Below are 24,338 nucleotides of genomic sequence, written 5' to 3'. Positions count from 1 at the left end.
TGTCTTTGGGGCGAGAACTTCTTTGGTTTTTCTTACCCTCGGATCATTCTTTAGGTCTTCTCTTCATGGCTTTCCCTTTCTTTAACATTTAAATTCTGGCTTCTGCTTTTACTTGACTTCTAGTACTACCTTACATCCAAGAAAATTCCACTCGTTCTTGTGTTTTAAAAACTCTCAAATTGACCTTTTCCCTAATTTTCTGATTATTTTATCCAACTGCTTACTAGATACATTCATGTGGGTATCTTTCAGGATATCCTAATAGTATATTCATAATTAAACTCATCAGTCTTCCCTCTCAAAGTCTGCACCCCTCTGCATTCCCTATTATGTTTGGAAGTCCTTGGCCACACACTTATCATCCAAGTCAGAAACCTTCTTCTCTTCTCAAATCCATGTTCTTAACTGTCATCAGACTGAGCTAGAGGACATATCTGGTCAGTGTCTCCAGTTACACAGCTGGCCAGCTGGATTAGACAGGACAGAGATCCCATGTATCTTAGTAGATTCCCAAGCTTCATAAAACCTCTTCCCATATCACTGCTGCTAAGAAGAAAGGAGATCAGGCAACTAGTGAACTCCTCTATTTTGTGATTTCTCAGTTGGAGGATTCCTAACTGAGCTGCCCATGAGAAGCAATGTACAGATGTGGACAGTCCTAAGACAGGGTAAAATAAAGGAGTTATTACCAAGTCTAAGACTAATAATATCCTACTATCATAGGGCAGGACAAGATCATATACTGGGGAGGCTAATCAGTATGTCACACTGGAGGTACAAAAGCAGGCAAGCAAAAGGGTCCAAAGTAGTAAGAGTAAAGAGACCAAAGGAGAAGGAAAAGGGCACTTTGACAAATAAGGGTTATTTTAGGGCTGTCCTCAAATTCTTAACATTTGATGTAATTATAGTTCTACATTTATTTATTTATTTACTCCAAATTTACTGAATGCCTACTACATGCCAGATACTGTAGCAGGTGCTGGGGACATAAAAATGAGCAAGATAGTTATAACTTGGGGCACCTGGGTGGCTCAGTGGGTTAAAGCCTCTGCCCTCAGCTCAGGTCATGATCCCAGGGTCCTGGGATTGAGCCCCACATCGGGCTCTCTGCTCAGCGGGGAGCCTGCTCCCCCCGCCCCCATCTCTGCCTGCCTTTCTGCCCACTTGTGATCTCTGTCAAATAAATAAATAAATAAAATCTTTATAAAAAAAGATAGTTGTAACTCTATCCTAGAAGGGCTTACAAATTATTAGATGTACAAAACCAAAAGCTACAAAGGAACATAAGTGTTCTAAATGAGGTATGTATGAAGTCCTATAATAAGCAGATAGGTGAAAGACTTCAGAAGGTTCTTATGTAGAAAATACTGTATCAGCAAGGCACTCTAACAGGTAACGAAGGAATTACAGAGATGAAGAAGACCTTTGCCTTCAAGACATTTATACTACAAGTACCCCAAATTAAGAAATGGGTATGGACTATTACAAAAGACTTGGAATACTGTACGGAGGATTATCATTGTTTTCTGATGCTCTCTGCCATAGAAAGCTAGTGCAGTAAGGGAGACATGTTCTTCTTGCACTCCCATGGGGCTGAGTAGAACCACAGCCTCCTCTGTCCTCACAGCCAGCTCATCTGATTCTTACTTCTTCCCCATCCAATGTTCCCTTGATTCTAGCCTTACAGAGCTATCTTGAATTTTATATTCTGAGAAAAAGTTCTGCCACTTGAGAAGGTCTGAGTACCATTTTTCTCCCACCTTCCATCTTGATTAATATATAACAAGCTGTAAGCTAATGACTCCTTTGCCCTCAAGCCCCCCAAATCGACCAGTTTACTGATTTTGGAGTGGAAGAGCAGCAAAAAGAAAATAAAATCAGAGAGGTGGGCCAAGAATAAAACCCCATAGGACTTCTGCATGTCCAAATTCCTTCCTCTCTAGCACTTGGGGTCCTTCTGAGGCAAGCTAAGTCTCCCCAGGGCCTTTGAGTGTTCCTTATGTGGCATGGTTTTTTTAGTCTCTGCCATTCTGCTCAATCTACTCTTAGTGAGTTCCAGTTCTTCTTTATCCCTTTTGAAGTATAATGCCAAGGGCTACCTGGGTGGCTCAGTCAGTTAAGCATCCAACTCTTGGTTTCGGCTCAGGTCATGATCTCAGGGTCATGAGACTGGGCTCTGTGCTGGCCATGGAGTCTTTTAAGATTCTCTTCCTCCCTCTGCCCTCTCCCCGTACTGGAAAAAGAGAAGGAGAAAGAGGAAGAAAGAAAGAAAGAAAGAAAGGAAGGAAGAAAGAAAAAGAAAGAAAGTGAGGGAGGGGAGGGAGCGATGGAGGAAGAGAGATAAGGGAAAGGAAGAAAGAAAGAAAGAGGAAAGGAAAAGGGAAAGGAAAAGGAAGAAAGAATTCCGAGAAATTAAGGATTCAAAACTATCACTTCCCACAGTCTAAATATTCATCTTTCTGTTAATGCAATCTAGAATTTCAGTTGTTTTCGAGGCTATACCACATTAATTTATACTGAGTTGTTGTCTAAATCTCTGCTAACATTTTCACATATTTCAGTAAGCCAGGATACTTTCTCCTCCCCTTTCTTACTTCGATTTTAATTAGTTTAGGGTTCCTATTATATTCCATCTTTTATATTCAGTTTCTCTCTCCCACCTACTTTTCACCTGTCATTAGAGCAGTATGTAATAAACTAGCGTATCAAATACTACCAAACTGCTATGTTAAAATGAGTCCATATAAATTTAATGTTTTATTTTTTTTAAGATTATTTATTTATTTGTCAGAGAGAGAGAATGCACACACATGCAGGGGGAGCAGCAGGCAGAGGGGAAGCAAGCTCCCTGCTAAGCAAGGAGCGAGATGCAGGACTCAATCTCAGGACCCTGGGATCATGACCTGAGCTGAAGGCAGACGCTTAACTGACTGAGCCACCCAGGTGTCCCTAAGTTTAATGTTTTAAACTAACTTTTGGCTTCAGGCTTCATCCAACTTATCAACCATACATTCTCTGCAAAATGTTTTAAATTTTGGCAGGCGAGTTTTTCTACAGCTATGCAGACCAAGTCTGATAATTCTATTTCTACACACTAGAGGCACTTTAAAAATATATAATAAAAATTCTCCAAATATGCAAAAGTTAAATTATTGCTAAAAGCCTCACCATATAAACAAAAGAAAAGGACCATGAAGACATTTGTTTTGGGGCAACTGGGTGGCTCAGTTGATTAAGGAACTGCTTTTGGTTCAGGTCATGCTCCCAGGGTCCTGGGATCGAGCCCCCATTGGGCTCCTTGCTCAGCAGGGAGCCTGCTTCTCCCATTCCCTCTACCTGCTACTTCACCTGCTTGCGCTCCCTCTGTCAAATAAATGAATAGGGGCGCCTGGGTGGCTCAGTGGGTTAAAGCCTCTGCCTTCGGCTCAGGTCATGATCCCAGGGTCCTGGGATTGAGCCCAGCATTGGGCTCTCTGCTCAGCAGGGAGCCTGCTTCCCCCTCCCCCTGCCTGCCTCTCTGCCTACTTGTGATCTCTGTCTGCCAAATAAATAAAAATACAATCTTAAAATAAATAAATAAATAAATAAAAATAAAAATAAAAAAAATTTGTTTTAACAGAGTAATGTCAACAAAACTGGATGGTAAAATAAATAGTCCTTGGAATGTACTAAATACAACATAACTTGATTATTTCCTAAAGCAGTGGTTATAAACTTTGCATGTATCAGAATCATCAGGAGGGGCTGCTGAAACACAAATTGCTAAACCCTATCCCTAGCATTTCACACTCAGTAGGTCTGAGGTGGAGCCCCAGAATTTGTTACAGATGGTGCTTATGCACTTGATCTGGAAATAATACTATCATTCTTTTTTTTTTTAATTAAATTTTTTATTTATTTTCAGCGTAACAGTAATACTATCATTCTAATGAAAAATACAAAATGTAGTTTAACAAATCTTCAAATTGAACAATAAGGAATGATTCCTTCTTCTTCATTTAATGTATATTGAATATCTATAGAATGGCAATGTGTAAATGCCATTTGACATCTCAGATACCAGAATATACATCACTTGGAAACTGAATCCATTAACTTAAATATCCTGGGGAAAATACTTTTCAAAATATGTTTTGGGAAAATCCCCAGGAAAGTTATTCAAGTTTCAGTTTATAAATTAAAACCATTAATAATAACAGCTAATAACTAACACTATATGCACTATTATAATGGTATGCTATTCTCAGTCTCTCTCTCACACACAAAACCCCTTTCATCTAATCTGCACAGTGACCCTAAGTAGTAGAAAGAAGGTACTGTTATCATCTCCATTTCAAAAATGAGAAAAACTAGTGGCACCGCAGTGGCTCAGTCAGTTGAGCAGCTGGCTCTTATTTTGGCTCAGGTCATCATCTCAGGGTCATGAGTTTGAGCCCTAAGTCCGGCTCTGTGCTAAGCATGGAACCTGCTTGAGATTCTTTCTCTCCCTCTCCCTCTGCCCCTCCCCTACTCACACATGTGTGTTCTCGCTCTCTAATATATAAATAAATCCTTAAAAAATAAAAATAAATAAAAATGAATTAACTAAAAAATAGAAAATAAAAATGAGGAAACTAAGGTATATAAAAAAGTCAAATAGTATTCCAAAATCAGCCAGTAAAAGAGCACAGCTCAGATCTGAATCCAGACATTCTGGTTGCAGACCTGTACTCTTAAATAAAACTATCCCGTCTTTACAAATTCCATATTACCTAACATACGCAAAGAATGGAAGCTTCTAAACTAGGCCATAGAACCCTGACTACAAAAAAAGTAGTCTATAGACAAACCAAAGAAAAATTTTTATATTTTTATTACTTTTCAAAGCAGCATATAAATTATAGAGTAAATTACAATAACTTTATACAGAATTTAGGACAGTAATACAATTATTCTATAGCACTTCACATATATTTCTATCATGATACATATTTATCACATTGTAGCAGTTAGATTTTTAGATGTCTGATATGCTATACCAATAACAACATATTTGGTTTTACAATCTTATCCATCTTTGGAAAGATACTGTACTCTAAAAATGAAGGAATAATCTGTAGTGAGCAATAATGCCCCAAAATCCTTCTTGAGAGACGAGTGCTTAAAAATAAAAGACTTTTTTGGGGCGCCTGGGTGGCTCAGTGGTTTAAAGCCTCTGCCTTCGGCTCAGGTCATGATCCCAGGACCCTGGGATCGAGCCCCGCATCAGGCTCCCGGCTCATCGGGGAGCCTGCTTCTTCCTCTCTCTCTGCCTGCCTCTCTGCCTACTTGTGATCTCTATCTGTCAAATAAATAAATAAAATCTTTTTAAAAAATAAAGAAATAAATTAAAGATTTTTTTTTTTAATAATGTGACTACTTTCTCAACTGTATTTGTTAAGCCTGGTCTGTGTTAAGTAGACATTCAGAAAATTAGCCCCACCTTGTGGATCATAGTAGTACTACAAATGCAGGCCTTAAGGAACAGTGAACAGTCCAAGTGTATATTCTCTGATCTCTACCTCTGAAACCAGTAACATTATATGTTAATTGAATTTAAATTTTAAAAAGTGTGTATTCTCTTGACTGACAAAAAATAATAAATTTATAAATAACTGGTGAGGAGGAACTTTCACATACTGCTGTTGGTTGTATAAAATGGCACAACTTTTTCTGGAAGAAATTTGCAAATATAAAAATTATAAACCTAAGTAACATTCTATTCATAATTTCATTTCTAGAAATTTACCTATAAAAATATTCAAGTTAAAAAACATGTATGCAACAAGGTTATTTACTGCACCAATATTCTTGGTAGTAAAAAATTAGAAACCACGTAAATGTTAATGTGGATACAGTGAATATACTATTTAACCATAACACTAACAAAGATGATGATGGCAGCTAACAGTTGTTGGGAGTAATAAATACGTGCCAGGCACCATTCTTGGTCTGGCTTTAAACCCTGATACTGACCATTATGCTATACTTCCTAGAATGAAGTATACATCCTCATATGGAAGAAGGTACATTAAATATGGAGTTAAATGAAATATTCAACCTCAGAGGAATTATAGATTACTCCATCTTAAAATACATACGCTTATATATGTACAGAAGAAATCTAAAAGTCTATAAAGACATCAAATTGTAAATAATTTGAAAGGCTGGGATGACTCTAAACACTGGGATGACTATGAGGAGAAAGGAGATGACTTTTTACTTTATACACTTTTGTTCGCTTGAAATTTTCAAATTAAGTACATACCAGATTTTTATATCAAAAGCACAGATTTTAAAAAATAAATTAACTAAAATTTAAGTTTAAAAAATAAATTAATTAATTAATTAACTAGTCTTTAAAATAACTAGTTCAAGGAAAAAGATTTTTAAAAACAGGAAGGGATAACCTCCTACCTGGTAAGGTTAATGGCACAGTTAATGAAAGCATGAGAATGGTCAGAGTCATACACACACACACACACACCCCCCACCTATAAAATAAAGCATATTCAGGTGATTAAAACTCAAGAAATTCTGAATAAGTTAGGTTTATGAAATTGTTAATTTCTTAAAAGATGGATGGCAAATTGAATATGCAGAATTAATTCTAATCCTCACCAAACTCAATTAAAACTATAGTAAAAAGAATTTTTAAAGGTAAAATTCCCAGGAAAAATGAAAATTTAAAAAGAAAATAACAGAAATAAAATTTCAAAAGCTATAAGTAGATGGACAAGTAGCAACTAATTGAGCAGACTAGAGAAAGCCTAAACCTAAGCCAGCACTGGGTAAAGCTGAGAACCAACCCAGTTTCAAAAGGTTTTAGAATTTTGCATAGAAGACCGATCACTTATTTTGTATTCTTACTCCATGAAAGGTTTCGTCATGTTTTAAAACAGTAACACTCTTCTATTTAATATAATAAAGTGAAGAATAAATAAAGGATCTGATAAAAGTGGACCAAGAAACAATACCTACTTTGAGGAAGCTTCAATATGAGACTATATAAGGTCTCAAGTATTAATATGTAGGTGAGAATAAAAAAATTCTAAGTCGGGGCGCCTGGGTGGCTCAGTGGGTTAAAGCCTCTGCCTTCGGCTCAGGTCATGATCCCAGGGTCCTAGGATCGAGCCCCGCATCGGGCTCTCTGCTCAGTGGGAGCCTGCTTCCTCCTCTCTCTCTGCCTGCCTCTCTGCCTACTTGTGATCTCTGTCTGTCAAATAAATAAATAAAATTTTTAAAAAAAATTCTAAGTCAACAATCACAAAACAAATTACTTAGCTATATGTCACAAATAAACCTTGAGGTAAAAGGATCCTTATTTAAAGGATATCCTGTGTTATAATACAGGTTACTATTTTTTTTTCTTTACCCGGAACAATAGTGCTTTTTCCATTACTTATTTTCATTCAGAGCAATTATCTTTTCAAGTTTTCATTTAAATTCCAGTTAGCATACATTGTAATATTAGTTTCAGCTATACAATTTGGTGATTCATCACTTATATACAACACCCAGTGCTCATCTGAACAAGTGAACTCCTTAATACCCATCACCCATTTGACACATCCCCCACACCCCACCTTCCCTCCAGGAACCCTCCATTTATTCTCTATAGTTAAGACTCTGTTTTCTGGTTTGCTTCTCTCCCCTCGCCCCCGCCTCCATGTTCATCTGTTTTATTTCTTTTTTTTTTTTATTAAAGATTTTATTTATTTATTTGACAGACAGAGATCACAAGTAGGCAGAGAGGCAGGCAGAGAGAGAGGAGAAAGCAGGCTCTCCACGCAGCAGAGAGCCCGATGCGGGGCTCAATCCCAGGACCCTAGGATCATGACCTGAGCCGAAGGCAGAGGCTTTAAACCACTGAGCCACCCAGGCGCCCCCATCTGTTTTATTTCTTAAATTCTACATATGAGTGAAATCATACAATGTTTGTCTTTTTTTCTTTAAAGATTTTATTTATTTATTTGACAGAGAGAGATCACAAGTAGGCAGAGAGGCAGGAGGGGGATGCAAGCTCTCCGCTGAGCAGAGAGCCCAATGCAGGACCCTGAGATCATGACCTGAGCCAAAGGCAGAGGCTCAACCCACTGAGCCACTCAGGTGCCCCAATGTTTGTCTTTTTCTGAGGGACTTATTTCACTTAGCATAATACTCTCTAGCTTCTTCCACGTCATTGCAAATTATAAAATTTCATCCATTTTTGTGGCCGAGTAATATTCCATTACATAATGGAATATACACCACATCATCTTTATCCATTCATCAATTGACGGACATTTGGGCTCTTTCCATAATTTGGCTATTGTTGATAATGCTGCTCTAAACATTGGGATTCATGTGCCCATTCAAATCAATGTTTTGGTATCCTTTGAGTAAATACCTAGTAGTGCAATTGCTGGATCATAGGGTAGTTCTATTTTTAACTTACTGAGGAACCTCCATACTATTTTCCAGAGTAGCTGCACCAGTCTGCATTCCTATCAATGGTGCAAAAGAGTTCCCCTTTCTCTGCATCTTTGCCAATCTGTTGTTTCCCGTGTTGTTAATTTTAGCCATTCGGACAGGTGTGAGGTGGTATCTCATGTCAATTTTGATATGTACTTCCCTGATGATGAGTGATGTTGAGAATCTTCTCATGTGTTTGTTAGCCAGCATTGTATCTTCTTTGGAAAATTGTCTATTCATTTCTTCTGTCCATATCTTAACTGGATTACTTATTTTTAGGGTTATTGAGTTGATTAAGTTCTTTACAGACTTTGGATACTAACCTTTTTATCAGATATGTCATTTGGAAATATCTTCTCCCATTCTGAAAGCTGTCTTTTAGATTTGTTGATTCTTTCCTTCACTGTGCAGAAGCTTTTTATCTCGTGAAATCCCAATAGTTCATCTTTGCTTTTGTTTCCCTTGCCTCTGGAGACATATCTAGCAAGAAGTTACTACAGCCAGTGTCCAAGAGGTTACTGCCTGTGTTCCCCTCTAGGATTTTGATGGTTTCCTGTCTCACATTTAAGTCTTTCATCTATTTTGAATTTATTTTTGTGTAGGGTGTAGGAAAGCAGTCCAGTTTCATTCTTCTGCATATTCTTGTCCAGTTTTCCCAACACCATTCGAAGAGACTGTCTTTTTTCCCATTGGATAGTTTTTCTTGCTTTGTTGAAGATTAATTGAACCATATAGTTATGGGTCCATTTCTGGGTTCTGTTTTTTCCACTGATGTGTCGGTCTGTTTTTCTGCCAGTACTATACTGTCTTGATCACTACAGCTTTGTAATATCACTTCAAGTCCAGAACTGTGATGCCTCCAGCTTTGCTTTTCTTTTTCAAGACTGCTTTGGCTATTCAGGGTCTTTTCTGGTTCCATACAAGTTTTAGGATTGTTTATTCTAGCTCTGTGAAAAACGCAGGTGGTATTTTGAGAGGGATTGCATTATAAGTGTAGATTGCTTTGGGTAGTATAGACCTTTTAACAATATTTGTTCTTCCAATCCATGACCATGGAATGTTCCCTCATTTCTTTGTGTCATCTTCAATTTCTTTCCTATGTGTGTTATAGTTTTCAGAGTACAGATTTCTTGCCTCTTTGGTTAGGTTTATTCCTAGGTATCACGGTTTTTGGTGCAATTGTAAATGGGAGCGATGCCTTGGTTTATCCTTTCTGCCACTTCATTACTGGTGTATAGAAAGGCAACTGATTTCTGTACGGTGATTTTGCATCTTGTTACTTTACTGAATTCATGTATCAGGTATAGCAATTTTTTTAGTGGAGTCTTTTGGGGTATTCTTGGTTATTTTTTTAAGTAAACAGGGGCTTAAACTTACAACCCCAAAATCAAAAGACCCATGTTCTTCTGACTGAGCCAGACAGGCCCTCCTTTTGGGTTTCCTGTATAGAGTATCATGTCATCTTCCTTGCCAATTTGGATGCTTTTATTTTCTGATTATTGAGGCTAGGACTTCTAGCACTATGTTAAATAACAATGGTGAGAGTAGATATCCCTGTCTTGTTCCTGACTGTAGAGGAAAAGCTCTCAGTTTTCCCTCATTGAGGGCGATATTAGCTGTTGGTCTTTCATATATGGCTTTTAGGATGTCAAAGTATGTTCTCTCTATCTCTACTTTGTTGAGAGTTTTTATTAAGAATGGATGCTGTACTTTGTCAAATGCTTTTTCTGCATCTATTGAGAGGATCATATGGTTCTTTTCTTTTATTAATGTGGTGTATCATGTTGATTGATTTGTAAATATTGAACCACCCTTGCAATCCAGGAATAAATCCCACTTGATCATGGTGAATGATTCTTTTAGTGTACTGGATTTGATTTGCTAGTATTTTGTTGAGAATTTTTGCATCCACATTCATCAGGGATATTGGCCTATAGTTCTCTTTTTTAGTGGAGTCTTTGTCTTGTTTTGAAATCAGGGTAATTCTGGCCTCACCGAATGAGTTTGAAAGTTTTCATTCCATTTCTATTTTTTGGAACAGTTTGAGAAGAATAGGTAGAACTCCCCTGAGAATCCATCTGGTTCTGGACTTTTGTTTTGTTCGGAGATTTTTGATTACTGCTTCAATTTCTTTGCTGGTTACGGGTCTCCTCAAGTTTTCTATTTCTTCCTATTTCAGATTTGATAATTTATATGTTTCTAGGAATATACCCATTTCTTCCAGATTACCCAAATTGTTAGCATATAATTTTTCATAATGTTCTTTTACAATTGTTTGCCTTTCTGTGGTGATGGTTATTTCTCCTCTCTCATTTGTGATTTTATTTATTTGGGTCCTTTCTCTCTTCTTTTTGGTAAGAGTGACTAGAGGGTTTTCAATTTGATTAATTCCTTCAAAGAACCAGCTCCTGGTTTCGTTGATCTGTTCTACTGATTTTTTGTTTCTACTTTTTAAAAAATTTTATTTATTTATTTGAGAGACAGAGAGCAGAGAGGGAGAATGAGAGGGAGAAGCAGACTCCCCACTATGCAGGGAGCCCAATGTAGGGCTTGATCCCAGGACCCTGGGATCATGACCTGAGCTGAAGGTAGATGCTTAATTGACTGAGCCACCCAGGTGCCTCCTGGTTTTTTTATTTCTGTATTATTTATTTCTGCTCTAATCTTTATAATTTCCCCCTTCTGCTGACTTTAAGAAGAAGCAATATTTTAAAAGGCAACAATTAAGAAAATATTTAATGGCTGGCATTTAGCTGAGAAAAGAGAACTCTGGATGGGTTCTGTCTTTTCTGAAAAATAGTACAGCATCAGCCAGTAATGCTCTGCTTTAGCAATGATGTAGTTTATACTCATATTCTGGCCATTTTAGTAACTTTCCATAGAACTACTTCTCATTGCTTCTAGTTAGCATAAATAATAATAATTATTTACAGAACAGTATATGTATTTCAATCTTAATCTTTTCAGAACCCATATAAAAAATTACTTCATCCATCAATAAGGTAAAACCACTATCTGGGTGAGGCCTAGCAAATATTTAAGATGATAAAATTAAATCCTTCAGCAGTTTGAAAAGAGTAATGCTATCTTATTATATTGAAATTTTTGCAAGGTAATTAATACTTTTTTCAGTCACTTAAGGACAAAGTAAAGATTTTAGATCTAAGAAGCCAATTAGAATTGGTCAAAAGTCCAAGTGTATTATGAGGATAACTTAGCATCTGCACAATGAAGATTTTCATAGAAGAGTCAAGCAACTATTCATTGAATTTATTTAGTTTAGCTTTAAGAAATAGTTACTCAATGTAACTTTTGGCAAATTATAACTTTAGAGACTTGCCAAAATGAATACATATAATGCACTTAAGGAAGATATTGGACTACACAGCCACCATTAATACCTAGCAGAGAATAAAACTGCATGTAGCCCCATATCCAAGGATGCCTCTGAATTTAAAATGAATTACACAATACTGAAAGATGAAGCAACTACTAACAAAGTGAGACATATATAAATCATTCATAGTTTATAAGTTATCTTAACCAGAACCACTATAAGGCAAAAGGTAGTCTTAGGTGGATCATACAAAGGTACCATAAATAGCAGAAGCTAAGATAGCATCTACAAAATTAGTAAAATAGGCCAGAAGGGATAAAGCCTGAGGCAGGAAGAAGTGTGAATTGGAAAGTCAAAATAACTTGATTATCCTCCATATCTTAAGGACTGGATGATCTACAGTCTTATGTCAAGGAACTGCTGAGAATGTAACAAAACCTTTGCTAACCAATCCAGCTATCTCCGGAGAAGAGTGCATATGTACATCCTAAGAACTAGAGGGCACAAAGAAGTGATAGAGCCCAACTTTCATCTTTTGTTCATTCTACAAATCTTTCCCTGCTAAAGTATAGCACCGTTTCATTCATTCCACAAACATTTATTGAGTGTTTATTTTCTTTGACTCTGTGTTGATGAAAGAGGTTACCAGAATGAATAAGACACAGTCCAGATCCTTTGAGGATGTATAGCCTCAGAGGCAGACAAACATCCAAGTAAGTGCTGGTAATATCGTGTAGTCAATATAGTGATATACACAGTGTGCTCTGATAATGGAGTAATTCACTCACTTAGCTCAGCCCAGAATAGGTCAGGGAGGGAAGTTAGGGTTATTATGGTGGATTAAAGGATACCTGAAGTAGATTTTAAAAGATGAGAAGTTACAAAGTAAGTAACAGGGGAAAGAACATTCAAGACAAAGGAATAAATAATAGGAGCAAAGGATTGAGCATGACACAGTTTGATTTATCATAAAGGGGATGAGGTATGGAGTACCACAAGAAGATTATTAGACTGTAAGGATAAAGATGATGAGGAATAGGAGAGGAGATGGACAACATACAGGTCAGATTGCAGAGGGACTATAATGCCATGCAAAGATTCTTAAACTTTATCTCATAGGTCATGGGGAGTCATTGTTAAGCAGGAGAATGACACAGAATCAATTTTACATTAAGTTACTCTAGCAACATAGTGGTGGATGAATCTGAGAGGGGACAAGACTGGAGGTGGGACAACCAGTTGGAAATCTACTGTAATAGGTCAGGTAAGAAATAATGAAGTCCTGAACTAATAAATAACCTTCTAACAAAACCCCCTGTGCTTTTATATCCATAATTCAGGATGTTCACATTATAGCAGAAGAATAAAAAAATGAATGTGTTGAGATATATATATATTTTTAATATGCACTATTATATTATAGATTTTTTCCACATTAATCAAAAAGGACAAAGAAGGTTAGAAATCAAAAAGGAAAACAGAAGCTAAAATTCAAAACATTCTACTTATCTTAGAAGTTGCAATTAATAATAAATCATTGTGCTTAAACTGAGTTACTTTACTGGAAACACAAATTGAATATTGTTAAAAATTTAAATTGAGGAAGAGGAAAATTGTTTAGAAAGTTTCCTATAAAGTGTCTAAAATCAAGACAATCCTACTAGCTGTGGGAATTTGAGTAACTTTTCTGAGCTTCAACAAATATGAAAGGGCTTATAAGACTTCAGAAAGTTCCTGCAAAGATCACATAGTGCCCAGCAGAGGTACATAATTAATCAATAGTAGCTAATGCTATTATTCATACATCAAGAAAAAATGTAAATAAAACTAATACACTACATTTAAAACTGAAGTAAAAAATTTATTTAGGAATTGAACACCCCTTTTCCCTGCTATGAGTGTGTCTTCAGCCATAATAGATATATACAAAAATGCATACTATTTACAATTTTCATATGTAACTCATAAGAATATATAGTCAATTCTTGCTAATCCAAGAGCACATAAATACCAGTTTGCAGTTAATCTGTGATTAAAGTGTCATGAGGAACCCACCTTTCTCATCCTTATTACAAAGAAGCTGGTAAGGAAACTGCAACACCCAATCTCTTCCCCCTCCCAACCATACATACACTATAACACCCAAACAGCCACCAAAAGCATTTCCACTTAGTTCAGACCCCAGGCTCCCACAAGTGTTCTAGTCCCTTTGGCTCTTCAATCCCACAGCTGGGGAAAGTTGGAAAAGGATCAGAATTATCAGTGCTTGCTACCTCATTATTGAGACCCCCTAAAGAATTAATTCTTTCTGTTTATGACATGATCCTCTCTCCCATCTCAATTCTTACCCCAATTGATTGATAGTTGACATAATAAGGAGGTATAAATTAGAAATCTGTAACAACTTTCAACTGTTTTAGTTCATTTTTTAACAAACTGATTTGCAAAACAAAATAAATTCTTGTCACCATATAACCATTTTAAGTTATTTCAAGTTTTTAGTCTGCTTAAATAATTTAACAGTAATTATAATATTTATTATTATAGTATAGTTAAGCATTTTAGTAGTTAAAGTTAGGGAACTCATTAAGAATTAAATAATAAACCCCAGGGAAATAGTCCCTGAGACCCAAGTTAATACTAAGTCAATATTGCTATATATCGGTTATTATACATTATAAAAATTCCAGAAAAATTACCTTGGTGTTCTTCTAAATCCATGTCCAGTTGTCTAATTTCTTCATTGAACTGATTTATTTTTTCTTTTATATCTGTTAACCTGTTGAAAATATTATTTAATAAATTTATATAAATTTAGAGAGAAAAGTCACTTCTAGATCTTTAGGATTCATATTTAGAGTATAAGTATATTCTGAACATGTTAGGTTGCCTGATTTCAAAAGCAGACCTTTCCCCAACATTCTTTTGAGCTTAATTTGTGGTATTAAAGTGAAAAATCTTTAGCAACCTTCTTTTTTGTTGGTCTGTACAAACTGAACTAAATTGGCAAATTAGTCTAAAAAATTAGAAAATAAGAGAAAATTTACCATTGATTAAAGATTATTATATAGGTTAAAATTTTAACAAACAGCATTTGTACTTGTTACAAAGCTACAGTAATTAACATAGTGTTGTACTGAATTAAAGGAAGATATATACAGCAATGAAATAAAATTGTGAGTCCAGAAATGAGACCCTGTATCTATATACAACTGATTTTTGACAAAGGTGTCAAAATAATTAAGCAGGGAAAGAATATTAAATAATATTTGTTGAAAGAATATTTCAACAAATGTTGCTGAGACAACTGGATAAGCAAAAAGAAAAGAATAAAACTGAACTCCTACCTCACACCATATACAAAAGTTTACTTAAAATGGATCATAGCTCTAAACGTAAGGGCAAAACTACAAAATTCTAAGAATAAATCACAGGCATAAATCTTCCTGATTTTGGATTAGGAAACGGTTTCTTAGATAGGTCACCAAAACCATAAGCAACAAAAGAACTTCAGCCCCAGGGCTAGAAAATGGGTCACCACCATTTTCATCCCCCTCCATTATCAAAATTTAAAACTTCTGTGCTTCAAAAGACATGACTAAGAAAATAAGAAGAAGAGAATGGGAGAGAAACTTTGCAAATCATTTATCTGATAAGAGACTTGTCTCTTAAATTCTTAATCTCAGGAAACAAACTGAAGGCTGCTGGAGCGGCAGAGGAGAGACAGGGTGACTGGGTTATGGACACTGGGGAGGGTATGTGCTATTGTGAGTGCTGTGAGTTATATAATACTGATGATTCACAGACCTGTACCCCTGAAACAAATAATACATTATATGAGACTTGTCTCTGGAACATATAAGGATTTCTCACAATAATAAAAAGATAAATAACCCAATTAAAAATTGAGCAAAGGAGGGACACCTGGGTGGATCAGTCAGTTAAGGTCATCAGATTGAGCCCCACATTGACTCCCTGCTCACCACAGAGACTACTTGAAATTCTTTCTCTCCCTCTCCATCATCCCCCACTAATGCATGCACTTGCCTTCTCTCTCTCTCTCTCTCTCAAATAAATAAATAAATCAGGGAGGAGTTAAGATGGCAGAGGAGTAGGGGACCCTAAGTTCATCTGGTCCCTAGAATTCAGCTAGATGGTTATCAATCAGTCTGAACACCTATGAAATCAACTGGAGATCTGAGAAAAGAAATGCTGCATTTCTACAAACAGAAAAGTGACCACTTTTAGGGAGGTAGGAGATATGGAGACATGAATCCAGGGCGATACACTGGAGGATAGAGCAAGGGGAGGGAGCTTCCTTAAAGAGGCTACTGCAAAGTATTAGAGCAAAGGAGTGCAAAATTGGAACTTATAGAAGTCTATGGTGGGGGACGTCCCTGGCTTAAAGGTGCTTAGTGATGAGGCAGGGCAGAACTCCAGGTGGGAAAGCAAGGTCTCAGAAACCCTGGGTTCACAAAAAGAATAGGGGTTCCTGAGTGCAGGAGAGTTCCCAGACATCAGAGTGGGGAAGCTGACTGAAAACAGTGAATCTAGGTGCCAGCTTTCTGCTCAGTGTTGCCATAAACTGAGAATCACTACACAGTCACACAACTGCTTTCTGGATAGGGACCCAACAAAAGCCAGAAGTGCAGGAAGATTCCCCCTTCCCCACCCCAGGAGAAACAGCGTGGATCTGTACCACAGGAATCCAAAAAGCCCAGAGACTCAAAACTGGGTTGCACGCCTGAGATTAAAAACTCAGTCACAGGGGCGCCTGGGTGGCTGAGTGGGTTAAAGCCTCTGCCTTCAGCTCAGGTTATGATCCCAGGGTCCTGGGATCGAGCCCTGCATCAGGCTCTCTGCTCAGCAAGGAGCCTGCTTCCTCCTCTCTCCTCTCTCACTGCCTGCCTCTCTGTCTACTTGTGATCTCTGTCAAATAAATAAATAAAATCTTAAAAAAAAAAAAAACCCAACAACAAAAAACACCTCAGTCACAGACTGGGTGAATATATAATTCAAATGGAGACCAAGACAAGAGTGACTGACTGCTTTCCTTTGGGGGCTCACTGAAGAGTCAGGGGCACAAACTTCAGCCCCAGGGCTAGAAAATGGATCACCACCCTTTTCATCCCTCTCCTTTGATGCTGAAAGACTTCAGGGAGCAAAATAGCACCACATAGGCAATCTGGAGCCGCTTACACTGAGCCCTACCCCTGGCAATGGGGGTGCAATTCCAACAGGGCAAGGACACCTGAGAATCAGCTCACAGGCCCCTACCCCAGAAGAATAGCAGGAATAACTGGCTAGCACAAAGTTTACTAATCATAGATAAGTTGCAAAACTTCAGCTCTTGGGGAAAAGAGTATATAGCATTTGTGGTTCTTTTTCTAAATTATTCTCTAGCTTTTCAGTTTTATTTTTTCCAGCGATTTTCTTATTTTTTCATTTCTTTTTTTAATTCTCTTTTAAAATTTTTATATATATTTTTTTATTTTTGGTTTCCTTTCATTGTATTTTATTTTTGTATATGTGTAAGTTTTTTCTTTCCTATTTTGGGATCTAGTTTCTTTTAACAAACAGAACAAATACACCCAGGATCTAGTTTGTTGTTTTGTTCTGTTTTACTTCTTGTTTGATTTTTTTTCTTATTTTGTTTTGTTTCTGCTTTCTTACGGTTAGTTTTGTTTGCTTTTTTTCTAGTGGTGTTTGCTTTTTTTCTGGTGGTGTTAATGAGACAGAGAAACTTACCCCGAAAGAAAGAACAGGAGGAAGTACTAACTGTCAGGGAACTAATCAATACAGATATAAGTAAGATGTTGGAACTAGAATTCAAAATAACGATTATAAAGCTGGGCTTGGAAAAAAAAGCACAGAAAACACTGGAGAATCCCTTACTGTAGAAACAGAAGAAATAAAATCTAATCAGGCCAAAACCAAAAACACTATTAATGAGCTGCAGTAACAAATGGAGGCTCTAACAGCTAGGATAAATGAGGCAGAAGAGAGAGTCAGTCATATAGAAGACAAAATGATGGAAAATAAGGAAGGTGAGAAAAAGAGAGAAAAACTACTGGATCACCAAAGGAGATTTCAAGAAATCTGTGATACTATAAAGCAAAATAGTGTCCGAATAATAGGAGTCCCAGAAGACGAAGAGACAGAGAGAGGGGCAAGAAAGTTTATTTAACAAATTATAGGTGAGTACTTCCCTAATCTGGGGAAGGAAACAGGCCTTTAAATCCAGGATGCACAGAGAACCCCCTCAAAATAAAAAATAGGTGAACACCCTGACATATAATAGTGAAACCTGCAAATTTCAAAGATAAAGAGAAGGGGCACCTGGGTGGCTCAGTGGGTTAAAGCCTCTGCCTTTGGCTCAGGTCATGATCCCAGGGTTCTGGGATCGAGCCCCGCATCAGGCTCTCTGCTCAGGGGGAACCTGCTTCCCCCCAACTCTCTGCCTGCCTCTCTGCCTACTTGTGATCTCTGTCAAATAAATAAATAAAATCTTAAAAAAAAAAAAAAAAAGAGAAAGAGAAAATCCTGAAAGCAGCTCAGGACAAGAGGTCCTTAACCTAAAAAGGGTAGAAACATAAGAATGAAAGCAGATCTGTTTACAGAGACCCGGCAGACCAGAAAGGACTGGCATGATATATTCAATGTGCTAAATGGGAAAAATATGCAGCCAAGAATATTTTATCCAGCAAGGCTGTCATTCAGAATAGAAGGAAAGATAAAGAGTTTCCAGGGCAAACAAAAACTATAGGAATTTGTGGACACTAAACCAGCTCTACAAGAAATATTAAAGGGGATCCTCTGAGCGAAGAGAGAGCCAAAAAGTAATAAGGACCAGAAAGGAAAAAAAGACAATCTATAGAAACACTGACTCTACAGTTATTACAATGGCACTAAATTCATATCTTTCAATAATTACTCTGAAAGTAAATGGGCTAAACTCCAATAAAAAGACAAAGGGTATCGGATTGGATTTAAAAAAAAAAATAAGACTCACGTATATGCTGTCTACAAGAGACTCATTTTAGACCCAAAGACCCCTCCAAATTTAAAGTGAGCGGTAGAAAACTATATATCATGCTAATGAGACATAAAAAGAAAGCTGGGGTGGCAATCCCTATAACAGACAAACTAGATTTTAAACCAAAGACTGTAATAAGAGATGAGGAAGGACGTTATATCATAATAAAAGGGTCTATCCAACAACAAGATCTAACAATTATAATATCTATGCCCCTAAGTTGGGAACAGACAATTATGTAAACCAATTAATAACAAAATTAAAGAAAAACATTGATAATACTGCTACAATAGTAAGGGACACCCCACTCACTGCAATGGACAGATCATCTAAGCAGAAGATCAACAAGGAAACAAGGGCTTTGAATGACACACTGGACCAGATGGACTTCATAAATATATTCAGAACATTTCATCCTAGAGCAACAGAATACATATTCTTCTTGAGAGCTCATGGGACATTCTCCAGAACAGATCACATACTGGGTCACAAATCAGGCCTCAACTGGTACCAAACACTGAGATTATACCATGCATATTTTCAGACTACAATGCTTTAAAACTTGAACTCAATCACAAGAGAAAGTTTGGAAGGAAAACAAACACATGGAGGTTAAAGAGCATCCTAGTAACCAGGAAATTAAAGAATTTTTAAAATACATGGAAATAGAGGTGCCTCGGTGGCTACATTGGTTAAGCATCAGCCTTTGGCTCAGGTCATGATCCCAGGGTCCTTGGATTGAGCCCCATGATGGGCTCCCTGCCCAGCAGGGAGCGTGCTTCTCCTTCTTTCTCAGCCTCTCTTCTTGCTTGTGCCCACTCTCTCTCCCTCCATGGAAATAAACAAAATCTTTTTTTTTTAAGATCTTTATTTATTTGACAGAAAGAGAGAGAGATCACATTTAGGCAGAGAAGCAGGCAGAGAGTGGGGGGGAAGCAGGTTCCCCGCTGAGCAGAGAGCCCGATGCGGGGCTCCATCCCAGGACCCTGAGATCATGACCTGAGCCAAAGGCAGAGGCTTAACCCACTGAGCCACCCAGGTGCCCAATAAATATAATCTTTGAAAAAGAAATACATGGAAACAAACGAAGAGAGAGAAGTATATAGCAATACAGGCCTTTAAGAAGCAAGAAAATTCTCAAATACACAACCTAACCTTACACCAAAAGGAGCTGAAAAAATAAAAGCAAATAAAGCCTAAATAAAAGAATAGCAAATAAAAGCATCATATGGTTTTTGTCCTTTCTTTTATTGATGTGGTGTATCAAGTGGATTGATTTGAGGATGTTGAACCACCCTTGCATTCCAGGAATAAATCCTACTTGGTTGTAGTGAATAATCCTTTTAATGTACTCGTGGATCCTACTAGCTAGCATCTTGGTGCAAGTTTTTGCATCCATGTTCATCAGGGATATTGGTCAGTAATTCTCCTTTCTGGTGGGGTCTTTGACTGGTTTTGGGATCAAGGTAAGTCTGGCCTCAAAGAATGAGTTTGGAAGTTTTCCTTCCATTTCTATTTTTTGAAAAAGCTTCAGAAAAATAGGTATTAATTCTTCTTAAAATGTTTGGTAGAATTCCTCTGGGAGGCCATCCAGCCCTGGACTCTTGTTAGAGAATTATTATAACTGCTCCAGTTTGTTAAATGATGGGTCTGTTCAGGTTTTCTGTTTCTTCTTGTTTCAGTTTTGGTAGGTTATATGTTTCTAGGAATGCATCCGTTTCTTCCAGATTGCATAATTTGTTGGCATATAATTGTTCCTCATGTGCTCTTACAATTGTTTGTACTTCTTTGGTGTTCATTGTGATCTCTCCTCTCTCATTTATGATTTTACTTATTTGGTCCTTTCTCTTTTCATTTTGATAAGTCTGGCTAGTAGGGGTTTATAGATCTTATAAATTCTTTCAAAGAACCCATGTCCAGTTTTGTTGACCTGTTCTACTGTGTTTTTTTTAAGATTTATTTATTTGACAGAGAGAGAGATCACAAGTAGGCAGAGAGGCAGGCAAAAGGGGGGTGAGAAGCAGGCTCCTTGCTGAGCAGAGAGCCCGATGCAGGGCTCGATCCCAGGACCCTGGGATCATGACCTGAGCCGGAAAGCAGAGGCTTTAACCCACTGAGCCACCCAGGCGCCCCCATGTATTTCTTTTTTAAAGATTTTATTTATTGGGTGCCTGGTGGCTCAGTGGGTAATGGCTGCACATTTCTGAATACATTAAAAACCTCTGAATTGTATACTTTAAATACATGAATTGTATGGTATGTATTATATCTTAATAAAGCTATTTTTTAAGAATAGGGGCACCTGGGTAGCTCAGTTGGTTAAGCTTCTAGCTCTTGATTTCAGCTCAGGTCATGATTTCAGGGTTGTGAGATCAAATTCCATATCGGGCTTGGCACTGGATGTGGAGCCTGCTTAAGATTCTCTCTTTCCCTCTGCCCTTCCCCATACTTACCTCATGCTCTCTCTCTCTCAAAAATTATAATAATAATTATACTACACAGCGGCTCTTAACTAAACATTAAAAGAAATGTTTAAAACTGTAAATAAGATTGAAAGCTGCATCAACAGTTCCATTATGAACTATAGGAAAAAAATAACTGTAACAATATTTACCTACTGCAGATTTAGAATGTAATTTAAAAGATGTGAAATGGATGGACTACGTCCTATTATAAATGTACTTACTGTCGCTCCATGCTGGCTATTTCCTGATTATCTTCTTTAACCTAAAAAGGCATAAAAAGAAAACAGTACTTAAAGAATTACTCATTGTTAGAATACCTTAAACATAATTTCCTTTGAAGGTATGCTATACTAAAATGCCAAATGTAGTCTTTTTCTTGAAACCTATTTCTTAAAATTCAACCTTTGAAGTTAAAAAACATATCACTAAGGAACTATTCATAGATTCTTCCTTCATCCTCAAAGGAAGGGTGATGACTGATACAGCTATACCCTCCACATGGTACCATGAGGTTAACATGTCTTCAGGCCTGGAACAGTTTACATAAATATCCAGTATTTTCAGGATTTCTGAGACTATCTCCCCTCATCCTCTCAATCCCCACACACAAGGCAGAGGTTGCCAGATTTAGCAATACCAATTACAACTGAATTTCAGGTAAACAAGAAATAACTTTTAGAGCATGTATGTACCATGCCCTAATATACCATGCACGCGTGTGCACACACACACACACACACACACTCTTACTCAAAACATTATTCACTGCTTTCTGAAATTAAAATTTAAAAAGCTATTCTGCATTTCATTTGACAGTCCTATCCCAAGATCACACTCTCTGTCTCCTGCCTCCAATGATCTCTTTCCAAGGAACTTCAGAGATTTTAGATTTTAATACATTCCTGGAATGATTCTAATACTTAAATTGCTCCTAAGTTGATCCTAAGGTTCTTCCAAACCATTTGGGCTCAACCTAAGATCACAGAGGAGTCTCATTTGTAGATTTCCGATAGGTGCTGTTCCCAAATATATATGCATTTCTCCTAAGGGCCCTATAGTTAGGGTGTCTCATTCTAAAAAACAGGGTAATTATAACTTGGTGCTAAATTAAAACTTCGGTGGTAATAAAGCTACTGAATACATGTAACACAACTTGGTGACAAACTGTGATTTCATAGGACATTTTAATTTCAATCACTTCATGAAGATGCTAATAATAATAACCACAAAAATTCATTAGCCTTGGAGCACTTCATTTTCTAAATATGAAGCCCCAAACAAATAATGGAACAGAACTTCAATAAGATCATGTAATTGTTTACTAACCCAAAAAAAGGGCTTTCAATTTCCTTAATGGATCCAAAAGATGAAAAAATGGCCAAAACGTGCACAAAGACCATATAAAACTAGGACTTAAATCAAGAAACAGTTTACATGAGAAATGACTTTCACCCAGCTTTTCTTGGTCAAATAGTTTATCTCAATTTAGATAAAACTAATTTTTTACTGTTTTTTAAGACAATCAACTTACTGGCTTTCTGTTCAATTCATATGCCTTAAATAAAAGAAATCAATACATTTACCACACCTTGATATAGTAAAAGTAAGTATTTTTGTTTTTTTCTACCTGCTTAAGTAATCTCTCTCTTTCTTCCATTGGAGATCCCATGCTTTTGTCTTCAGCAATCATTTGGTCTCGATGGGACTCCAATTCATAAAGTTTTTCATGCAGCAATACAGCCTCCTGTTTTACCTGAGAGTGTGCTATTTCCTGAAGGGCACAAAAAGAGAAAAATTTAATTAATATTTTATCAGAAACTATTCTCACATAGGTTTCAGTTTATAAGAAAAAGGAAAATTTAAACCATCAGTATTTTTAAATAGAGATATCAAATATCTATAGTACTCAATGATGCTACAAAGCACACTTGTAGATTGGAATTAAAATACACCCCTTTTCCTTCATAAGTTATTTTCAGTCTAAGATTCATAAGAAGATGGTAATTTATTTTTTCTTCCAAATATAAGACCTTAACAAAGATAAGACATCTCTATCAATGGAAAGATAATAAAGAAAATGTCACAATGTATGTACAACTTTAACCACAATACTAAAGTCTAAAGAACTGATCTCTAGAGGGAATATATTTTCATATATTTCATATATATATTTCATATAATATGTTATATTCATAAATATTTCATATATATATTTCATATATATACACACACACACATATAGTCATATACATACTCTAATACAATGTTACATAGTTTGAACTGTGTCACTCAAAAAGATATGATGAAGTCCTGATAATCTCTGATACCAATGAATATGACCTAACTTGGAATTGGGGTCTTTGCCAATTTAGTCAAGTTAAGACAACGTAATTAGGATGGACCCTAATACCCTAATCTGGAATGACTGGTGTCCTTTTAAGAGAAGACATACAGACAGAGACACAGGAGAATGCCATGCAACGACATGCAGAAACTGGTGTGATGCAGCTAAAATAAAGAATGAATGCCTAGGATCAACAGGCACCACCAGAAGCTAGGAAGAGGTCAGGGAAGATTCTAACAGAGTCTCAGAGGAAACGGCTCTGTTGACACCTTGATTTTAGACTTCTAGGCTCTAGATCTGTTAGGAAATTTCTTGTTTTAAGCCACCCAATTGGTGTTACTTTATTATAGCAGCACTAGGAAATACACAAGAGTAGGATAGTTATTGTATATTCACCACTATTTTACTGTTCACCAAGAGAAAATAAGGGCTGTGGTAACTTTATTAGACAACCAAAAGAGCTAGTGTTGTTGATAGTGATGAGGAAGAGGGAGAAAATGGCATTTGAAGCTGTTATTTATTAATAACTTGTTCTGTGCCGAGCAATACATTCCATGTTCTTTATATACTATATGTAATCCTCAAAACAACTCTACCAGATAATATCATCATCTCTGTTTTACACATAAAGAAACTGAGGATCTGAGATCTAAATAATTTTCTATATTAACCAACAAAAAGTGA

General features: G+C 36.8%; 1 protein-coding gene across 1 annotated transcript in view; it reads right to left on the bottom strand.

Annotated features, from left to right (window-relative positions):
* IFT74 (intraflagellar transport 74) overlaps positions 1-24,338 on the bottom strand; it is a gene marked incomplete at its 5' end in the record, with an annotated part of 51,550 nt that overhangs the window by 22,464 nt on the left and 4,748 nt on the right. The window contains 3 exons of the mRNA XM_080820213.1: positions 14,509-14,588; positions 21,532-21,572; positions 22,938-23,081. Of these exons, the coding sequence (XP_080676339.1) occupies positions 14,509-14,588; positions 21,532-21,572; positions 22,938-23,081 (265 nt within the window). The remainder of the gene's footprint in view (positions 1-14,508; positions 14,589-21,531; positions 21,573-22,937; positions 23,082-24,338) is intronic.

The sequence above is a fragment of the Martes martes genome (genome assembly GCF_963455335.1).
Source record: "Martes martes genome assembly, chromosome: 12".
NCBI classification, from domain to species: Eukaryota; Metazoa; Chordata; class Mammalia; order Carnivora; family Mustelidae; genus Martes; species Martes martes.
The sequence above is the reverse complement of the archived record's forward strand: the minus strand, read 5'-3'. Positions and strand labels throughout refer to the sequence as shown.